At 42.2% G+C, this 9,690-nt stretch overlaps 1 protein-coding gene across 1 annotated transcript in view; it reads right to left on the bottom strand.

Annotated features, from left to right (window-relative positions):
- Positions 1-9,690, bottom strand: part of LOC128892992 (POU domain, class 6, transcription factor 2) — a gene marked incomplete at its 5' end in the record, with an annotated part of 38,397 nt that overhangs the window by 28,374 nt on the left and 333 nt on the right. Inside the window, 5 exons of the mRNA XM_054153691.1 lie at positions 292-508; positions 1,625-1,893; positions 2,901-3,068; positions 7,787-7,978; positions 8,761-8,919. Of these exons, the coding sequence (XP_054009666.1) occupies positions 292-508; positions 1,625-1,893; positions 2,901-3,068; positions 7,787-7,978; positions 8,761-8,919 (1,005 nt within the window). The remainder of the gene's footprint in view (positions 1-291; positions 509-1,624; positions 1,894-2,900; positions 3,069-7,786; positions 7,979-8,760; positions 8,920-9,690) is intronic.

Below are 9,690 nucleotides of genomic sequence, written 5' to 3'. Positions count from 1 at the left end.
CAACCATAACAATAATCGACCGTCATTGTAGACTTTATGACGGTGACTTCCGCAGTGAAAGCGGCTGTATGGGTCACCGTCATAAAGTCTACAATGACGGTCGATTATTGTTATGGTTGTCCACTTTGTCTACTAGCAAGAGGATCACCCTGTCCCATTGCTCCAAGAAAAGATGCCGCTAAAACTCCACGTAGAGTTTCTGCAACTCCTCGGTATCTCTGTTAGGTCCACATCATGTTCCATCAAACCCAACAACTGTAAACAACAAACTACAAGACGGAAGGAACTTACTAGGCGAGTCGTTCAGCAGATCGTGTTCGTCCTCCTTCATACTGTGCATGCTGCCAGGCGATTGTTTCAAACCGGTGCTGCTCGGTTCGTGCGTTGTCGTGATGCTGATCTCCCCGTTGCTAGCCGCGAGTCTGTTCAGCGCCGATGCCGCGGACACCACCGACTCGTTCAAAGGCGACGATTGCTCGGGCCTCTCCCTGTGATGCTTCTCCGTCGGCTGTTCGAGACATCGTCGTCGGTTACGGATTAGTAGCTCGACCCGGGAACGACAATGCTCCTCTTCCACGCCAATTATGCACTTAATAATGAGACCCCCGGGGGACTCTCGAGACACTTTAGAGTCTAATTAGTAGAAGAAAACGCCGCCGCGGAATACTTTCTTAACGAGATTGCTTGCTATCGGGAATTATTCTGGTTGTTCCGCTGATCTTGCGCTGGTTAAGCCCTTCCAGGTGGGCAACGGAGGACGCGGCGGGAGGGGGGTGGTGGGTGGCTCGTATATCGTCCACGGGTCGAGTAGTCGTATTGTTACCGAGCCGGGGAGAGGGAATCGTCGGAGAGGATATCTGGCCGGTGGAGTGTTAGTTATTGATGTAACGGAGGTAAATCAAAATCCTCCAGGGAAAAGTATCCCCGTTTCGAATGAAGCTACGACTCGCGTGTAATTGAAGCGAATGAGCAAAATGTCGCGTCGATCGATCCCGTCGAAGGTTTGTCAAACATGTGCGCTCAGGAAACGATTGTTTACCAACCGAGACGCGAGTATTTTCGAGAAAAATGATCGCGTCGATTATGATTATTATCAACCCTTTCAGACCTGGCGTCCACAATTGAGGACACAAAATTTAAAAATATCGAAAAATATCGTTTAGGATTTTATTGTTCAGAACACTATTCGGATTCTTTTTTTATTTTCTCCATGCTAAAGTCCAAGTTAACCCTAAAAATTAGATTACACTAGAACGAGAAAAAAATAATTCAAGTCTGAAAGGGTTAATCGGACTTACTGTCGATATCCCAGTCGTAATCCAATTACCGCGAGTTCTATTTCATAATGAGGACTCGGTGGTCCTCGCGAGTGACTCGGGTTCGTGCGATTAAAGGTCTATTTACACATATCCGTAACGTGTCAGTTCTGTAATGTTCCATCAGTGTCAGTGATTTTAAATATTCTTCTGTTGTTTTTGAATGGGCATGTTCACACACGTCCGACACCGTTTCGTGACGTTATCGATACGGTACGGATACGGAACTGACATGTTACGAATATGTGTAAATAGATTTTTAACCGGAAAAGACGTGAATTACATCGCGTAATCAGCGTTTAACGTACCGTGTAATGATTCATGTGGGAGTTGTGTCGACGGGCGTGCTGTTGAGGCGGCGACGTCGTCAGGAGCGGTTGCTGCGAGGCCTGCTGCGCGGCCTGGACCGCTTGCGCGGCTTGCGCGGCTTGGGCCTGGGCCGCTTGTGCGGCCTGAAGCAGTTGCTGGGGCTGCATCGCGTTCAGAAGCTGCTGGCTGGCCGAACTGATGCTCAGCAGATGAGGCAGCGCCGCTGGATTCAGTCCCAGTCTCGATGCTGAATTGGGACTTGTCGGGACTGCGTCATGGAAAAGAGAAACGTTGTCCGCTTCAGAGCGACACGTTCGAGATGTGTTGAAGAGACATGGAACGAGAGGCAACGAAGAATGACTTTCTCGGTTCGGTGATTGGTCGTTTAGACCTGGGCACTTTCGTCACGACGTTATTTGGGATATTATATTTCCGAATTATAATTTATTCGTGATATGATAGTAGCAGACATGCAATTATTTTGGTTAAACCAAGTTCAAAATTAGATATAAGAGCAGCCATAATTATGTATAGCTCGAATAAATACATTTAAGGAATAAATATTTATTTGGATATATGAAATAAGTTTATTAAATCGAATTAATAAATGAACTCCAGTTGTTACTAAGGTTGATGAATGAACTGAATATATAAATTAATTCTGAGCATCAGACGTTAAGGAAAATAAATCTGCATGAAATTTGTGAATTTGAGAATTTGCAAAAATAAGTTTAAATTTAACTTTAAGCTTCAAATTAATTAATATTTAAATACACGTTTGAATTGAATTTTAGTGCAAGTATAAATTCAATAAAAATAAGTTTCAATTCTATAGAAACGAAATGATTGATTCGTCTGACAGTTAGTAACTGTAATTGGTTATTTGACTGGATAAATGCAAGATGACTATCCCCACCACTGAGGGGTTCCACCTTGACGCTCGTCGAGCGAGCAATGTAATATAATCTACTGTCTCACCGATACGTTTCGGCCTACTGCTTTTGTTCCTCGGACCTCTGTCTCTTTCACTCTCTCTCCTTTCCTACGTTCGACGCTCGACTCGAGCCAAATGTAAACACAGAATAGAAACCACGGCTGGCTAACTGCAATGATTGGGTCCCGATTTTCTTGCACTTATCCAGTTTTTACCGTATTTATTTCCAAATAACTCAATTACATAAAACAAATGCTTCCTATTTTCCCTTAAAAATGTGCCCAAGTCTGAACACTTTCAAGAACATCCAAGATTAAGGTTTAGTGAGAAATTCTTCCTACCTGTAAACTCACCATTGTTGGTCGGTGTGCCCGGCATACTCTGAGCGATGGACTGAAGATTCGCCAGCGTCGTGGAGACCATCTGGCCGTTGCTGAGCGCCAAGTTGACCATCTGATTGTTCGTGACGTGACTGACGGGGATCGTCAAGATAGTTTGCGTGGCAATTCCTGGCCGAACCGAAGGAAAGAAAGTTTCGTATCGATTAGAATCTAGCCGAGCAACGTCGCCGTCGAGACCGGTTGATAATTCTATCCCCGTGGGTGCTCGTACGAACGTGTCTCGAATCAATAGATACTTCATTTCCATTATGAACATAGTCCACGCGTCGTTGATCCGGGAAGGGTAGTAAAGTTATCAGAGTCTCATAGAGGGATTATTAGGCAACCCATAGGGCAGGTAACCTCGCAGGCCAGCGTAGTTGGCAAACTATTATCGTCATCTTAATAGTGGGTACAGGTACTGGCACTGGACTGGGCTGCGAGAAGGACGCCTAATCATACTTAGAATAGTTTCGGGATTACCTCCAGCTCCGCTAATCTGATTACCCTGTACACGCGCTTAATATGATTACTGATCATGAGTACGTACCCGTGTTGGTACCTATAGCTAAGCTAAAGCAAATCCCGTATTCCGAACAGCCATAAAAGTTTCGCGTTCTGAGGTAAGGTCAACTGACAATCCGATTAACGTTTAGTTTAAGCGACATTTGTCGCTGATATTCCCCGCTCTGGTTTCTTTTATTCCGTTCGCGACGGCAATGTTGCGACAGGAGCTTTTCCCGCGTTCTTCGTTAGACTAAATCCCGTTTCTCTGACGTTATTCGTCCGTCAACATTTTGCCTCGAAAATATATTGTTTAACCCTTTGCTGTTCTAAGGGCGGGTGTACTGGACAGGCACTTGGAAGCTTTTCTGAGGCAAGATGTCATACTCTTATAAGAGAAATATTTCTCATTAATCGCAACATTTAGATGTTTTATTACGTAATAATAATTCTATTCTATGTACGTTTTATTAAAAAATCCAAAGGCCTATTGTCAAAACTCTTATAAGAGTCGAGCTATAAAGACTAAAATATATACAGTCAGTTCCATAAGTATCCCACCTTTTATGTTTATTGGAAAAACTTGTCTGAATTGTTCTACACGTTTATATGCTCACAATGAAAAATTTATTTGGCAACATCAAGTTTATTATTTAACTTAGACAAATTTCTTCAATAGATGTAAAGGGTAAGAATATTTATTTCACCGACTGTGTTTTATATTCTGCATCTAATATTCATATTATAAATCCTAGAATCCGTTTTGGAAAACCCTTTGCCTCCACTGAAATATATTACTTCACGTATGCTTGGTTTCTGCGAACTACCAAATTCTACAAAAGATCAAATTTATTATTTAATTTACACATGTTTCTGCAATAGACATAAAGGGTACGAATATTTATTAGACTGACTGTATGTGTACTTTATATTTTGTATCTAATATTCATATTCTACATCGTAAAGTTTGTTTTGCAAACTACCAAATTATACAATGGTTAAAATCTATTAGGTAGACTGGAAAGTGATGTCGTTTCTTTTATGTTAAATTGAAATAAATTATGTAATCTTTTGCCATCTAGTGTGCAAATAGCGAATGCCAGATCGATAAAAATCAACGAGCTGATGAGCAATAATCGAGTGTTTAAAATTGCAAAAACGATATTACTTTCCAGTGCACCCAGTATCAAAAGCCTCCTTGTAACTCAATCCTAATACAATAAAGTCATCTTAAATGCACAAATTTCTCTACGATAAATGCACGGAAACCATCCCCACCACTTGGGTGTGTACCCCTTGATGGGTCCAAGAGTTCGATCGCCAAGTGTAACATGATCCGGGGATGGGATATCTCGGTGAGACAATAACAATGCAACGACAAAATTCACCGACATAACCTGGTGTTTTCGCTCCCTCCTCTTCTTTATTCGCTGTCCTTCTCTACGTTCGAAGCTCGTCGGCAGACATCAAAGAATACACGAACTCCGCGATAACTGCACAAGGTCATTCCCGATCTTGTGCATTTATAGAGATTTTACTGTACTGTAATCGTCCATAAATATCAAATTACGATTCCACCACCGATTCCCAAATAAAACACCTGACCCGCGTCTTTCCCAAGCCTCTACCCCATCTAAAATAAAATCCCCTCCCACCTCGGCCTCTTATTTTTGATCGCAGATCCAAAGTCTTATTTCCGTTGCCAGCGATCCGAGTCCTCGTGACCCGGCGGGCAGCAATGAAATATTCACTCACTATTGCGTTCGATCGTCCAACGTGATCGTGGAATGTTACACATCCGGAGGACTCCGTTCATTCTGAATATAACCGTCGAACTAGTGCAAAAGTTCAGCGTCTCGAAAAAGTATGGTTAAGCAGCCGCGTATTTAACGGACTCCCTGCTACCTGCGTAATCGATCCTGCCCCCTCCTCGAGAATAACAACAGTCGCTTAAATAAGCTCGTCGGAAGCTCGAGGGAAAGGAGATCGGTTCTCCCGGATCAATCGGTTACTCGACTCTTTCTCGCCACTCGACGTCTATCAGGAACCAATTGAGCGTTAGTCAGTTACCCATCGATTGAACCGAAAAGCAGTGCAAACATTATTTGCCACCACGTAACTCGTCATCCCACCACGACTGGTCCATATCCACGAACTTCAATCCACTTAGGCGGACTCCCAAAGTTCTCCTTACCCTTCGCCCTCTCTCTGCCTCTCCGCCGCTCGTCTCCGGTTCTTCTCCCTCCCACCCGCTCGGCTCTCTTACACGCACACATACAATTGCCAGAATAGGAACCTAACTTGGTAGAAACGAAGTTAGCGCGAACCGCAATCGATATAATAGCGGCCGAATCCGCGAAGCTGTGATGTCCAGCCGGGGAGACTACTCTGGAGGGGTTAGACCAGAGGGGAGGGCGGGTTTTCGAAGAGGTGAACCAACGAGAGGGGCAGAGGGATGGGTGGAGATGGAGGGAGGCTTATTCTGTGGGTCTGGGAAAGGGGGTAGTGAGACGTTAATTATACATTGAAATTAGTTGCAGAGTTTGCCCTCTGCTCGGCCAGGCTAGTCCGGGACCACTAAGTATGGACGACCGGGGCCGAGCCTTAGTCCGAGCTGGTCAGAGATAGTCGATATTATATTATATATCGGCACATCTTGATTGCACAACATTATGCGCCGGCACATCGTGCAGATTTCGCGATGAGACCACTCCGGACTGATTTACGTTCACGAAATTCGAAGGTACTCGGAGAAAGGGTTATTGTTGGAGATTTCTTGTCGATGCGGCCCCGATGTAACTCCGACTAGTCGGAGGGCCCCTTTATCTCTCCCTGTGGTTTAATTAAATTCTGCCGCGAGAGGATTCGCGATTAGTCCGACGTTTCAGGGGATACTGACAGTCAAATGGAAACTATCGAAAGACGTCGATTGTTTTGTACGCGTGCAAGTGTGCAATTTGGTATAATAATTAGAAGAAGGTGAGTTTTCCATGTGTGTTCTTCTCTTCAGAGGTTAGATTCGGTCCTTTTTACGGTAGATTTTTCCTCGTCGATATGGGTCGCTTTCGGGAGTTTGATGAAGATAGGGGTGACAGTGTCAGGGTAGATGTCACGGAGTTGGACACACTCAGGTGATTTTGCTTGTTGGTTTTGTTTTCCAATTTCAATTCGTGTTTAACTTTTTAGATGAGTAATAAACGAGTCTTTAAAATTGCAAAAACGATATTACTTTCTCCAGTCCATCTAGTATGAAAGGCTTCCTTGTAGTTCAATCCTAATATTCTTATCCTAATCTCCTTAAATGCACAAATTTCTCTACGATAAATGCACGGAAACCGTCCCCACCACTTGGGTGTATACCCCTCAAGGGGTCTAAGAGTTCGATCGCCGAGTAGTGTAACATGATCCGGGGATCGGATATCTCGGTGAGACAATACCAATGCAACGACAAAATTCACCGACATAACCTGGTGTTTTCACTTCGTCCTCTTCTTTATTCGCTATCCTTCTCTACATTCGAAGCTTGTCGGCAAACATCAGAAAATATACGAGCTCTACGATAACTGCACATGGTCATTCCCGATCTTGTGCATTAAAATGCACAAATTTCTCTACGATAAATGCACGGAAACCGTTCCAGTGGAGTCGATTCTGTTCTGCCTTTTTTGTTTTCTTACAGTGCTTCTATTTTACATTCCTCATTTTGTTTTTTGTGGTCCAACCAGTCTATATTATACCATGTCTTGTGTTATGAGAGAGGTCAACGCGAAATATACGTGTAACTGCCTATAGTGGGGCGTGTAGAGCCTAAGAGGTTAATAATACCAACTTCCGGTTCCCCTTTACGCCAGGTAGCCAACGCTTTTTAACGCAACTCAATAACGGATAGCTTACCATCTTAAAAAACTCTCGCGAAAAGAGCGGTCACCCATCCTTGTACTGCACCGCGCGAGGCGCATCTTAACCTGAATAATTGCACGCCAAGACACGGTTTCAATGATTCTACAGCGTTGGCTTAATTCACTTGCTGGCCTGCGAAGAACCTAATGATACTTGCAGTCCTTCAATAATCTGGTCGTAGGTATACAGTCAGTCCTATAAGTATTCTTACCCTTTTTTGTTTATTAAAAACATTTTTTTTTAAATTGAATAATAGCTTCGGTGTTCTCAAACAAATTTTTAATGATACATACATGTGTATATAACGTGTATATAAATATTCGTACCCTCTATTGAAGAAGTTTGACTGAATAAAAGTATAGTTTTGATATTTATGAGAAGTCTCAACGAGTTGACGGTCATTTTGAAATTCGGGACGGACACGTAAGAAGCAGAAGGCTTACCTTGCGACGTAGGGATAAGAAGCTGAGCCCCTTGAATGCCTTGGACCAATTGACCGGACATTAGGATGAATTGAGGCATTGCGACCGGTTGCTGCTGTGATAATAGCTGCGGTAATGTCGCCATTGGCGTCGAATTTGGTGGAAGGAGATGCGATGCAGCTGTCGTACTCGAGCCTGTTGGTACCGTGCCACCTGAGCATCGAAAGCATCGAATTCGTTAAAAATGTTGGAGTTGGTTTAAGGTAGCGGACAAATTTTTCTAGTCGACGCCAGTGGCGCATTATATTGTATACTGAAAAATAGGATTCTGTACTCGCAGGAGATAATAGGAATTAAGCCAAATGTTGTTAGATAGTTGTTATTCGTTTGAACAAATATTAGCATTGTAAATTAACTGCTTAGACAAAGAAAGAGAGAATTAATTAGAATGAACTGATTTTAGATACATGTAATGGAAGTGTAGTCATGTTATGTCTGAATTATTATTACAATATCTTCGAATTTGAATTTATTAAATTCATTTCCCTTCTTATTTTTTAGTGCCAAGTTTCGTCACAAACACACCAACATAGTTGATATTCATTAAAAAAAAAATTAGAAATGTAAGCAAATCTCTTTAACAAAGAAAGTTAGAAGTACATAATTATTATATTAATATTACCCCTGTATCATTATTATACTATTCCCGAGTAATTTTCTCTCTCAAACACAAGATTAAATTTAGAAGCTTCATCGAATTCGAATTTATTAAATTCACTTTTCCTTTTTAATTTTTATGTAAGTCGTACGATGCGCCACTGACACGAGTATTCTGATGACCGCGCTCGCAACAAAGAAGTATGCTCGTCAATGAGACAGTGGCCGAAGGGTAAGGGGGAGTTTAAATTCGATTAAGAGGGGTGTCGAATTTCGCATAACTTCGTTGGTCACTTACGGACGCGCGTTTTCATTCGAGTTGACAGTTGGGATCTTACCGGACGAGCTGACAGTGAGATTCAAGGGCGTGTTGATGAGCTGATTGTTCGCCAGCCCCGCTGTCATTCCCTGAAGACCCGCGGCTAAAGAGGCGACTTGCGGGAGGTCTTGCAGATTCGCCAGATTCTGAAGATTCTGCAGGGTCACCATGCCAGCCACTGGTAGGAAAAAATAAACACAAATAGTAACAGAGTAATAGAGATACTCGAAATTAGAAATATTCGGTGCTTAAACCTTTCAGACCTGAACTGTTTTTTTTTAGAAACAACTTGGGCTAAAATTAGTGTGGAAAAAATGAAAAAAAATCCTAATGGTGTAGCTTTTGATAGTGTTGGTAATTTTTTAATTTAGTGTCCTCAATTGTGGACGTCTGAAAGGGTTAACCCATTCACTGCCAAGTACGAGATGTCTTGTAGCTCAAATTGATTGCAATTACTCAAGGGATAAGTTTTGAGTCACCTTGAGTCACAGACCTTTCGAGTCACGAATTATTGCAAAGAAAGACCGTAAATTTTCTTTTTAAAAGAACAAATGTAATATCGCTTTTTAATGTCGGAATAATAACCTAGATTACGCATCTGTATTAAATGTTGGCGCCAATGGCAAAACGTTTTAAATTTGCCTGGCAGTGAATGGGCTAAACGATACATCGATGCGATTTGTCTTTTTATAACTTGCTGGAAAGTAGGACACAAGAGTTAGCATCTAGGACACGAAGGGAAACACGTGTTTAATTCCAGCATTCGATGTTTTTGCAGATAGAATTGACTTTTTGAGGGAATGAAGTGTTTTCAAAGTTAAACATAAAGGAATCGAAACTGTTGTGACGTTTCTATTTTGACCTGAGAAAATAAGAATTTTAAGAAAGAATTGGAGCACAGGAAGTTATGGCATCATAAAAATAATGGAATTGCTAGTTTGTATTTAAT

Source organism: Hylaeus anthracinus, unplaced genomic scaffold (assembly GCF_026225885.1).
Source record: "Hylaeus anthracinus isolate JK02 unplaced genomic scaffold, UHH_iyHylAnth1.0_haploid 2, whole genome shotgun sequence".
NCBI lineage: Eukaryota > Metazoa > Arthropoda > Insecta > Hymenoptera > Colletidae > Hylaeus > Hylaeus anthracinus.
This window is presented reverse-complemented; position numbering and strand designations above follow the sequence as displayed.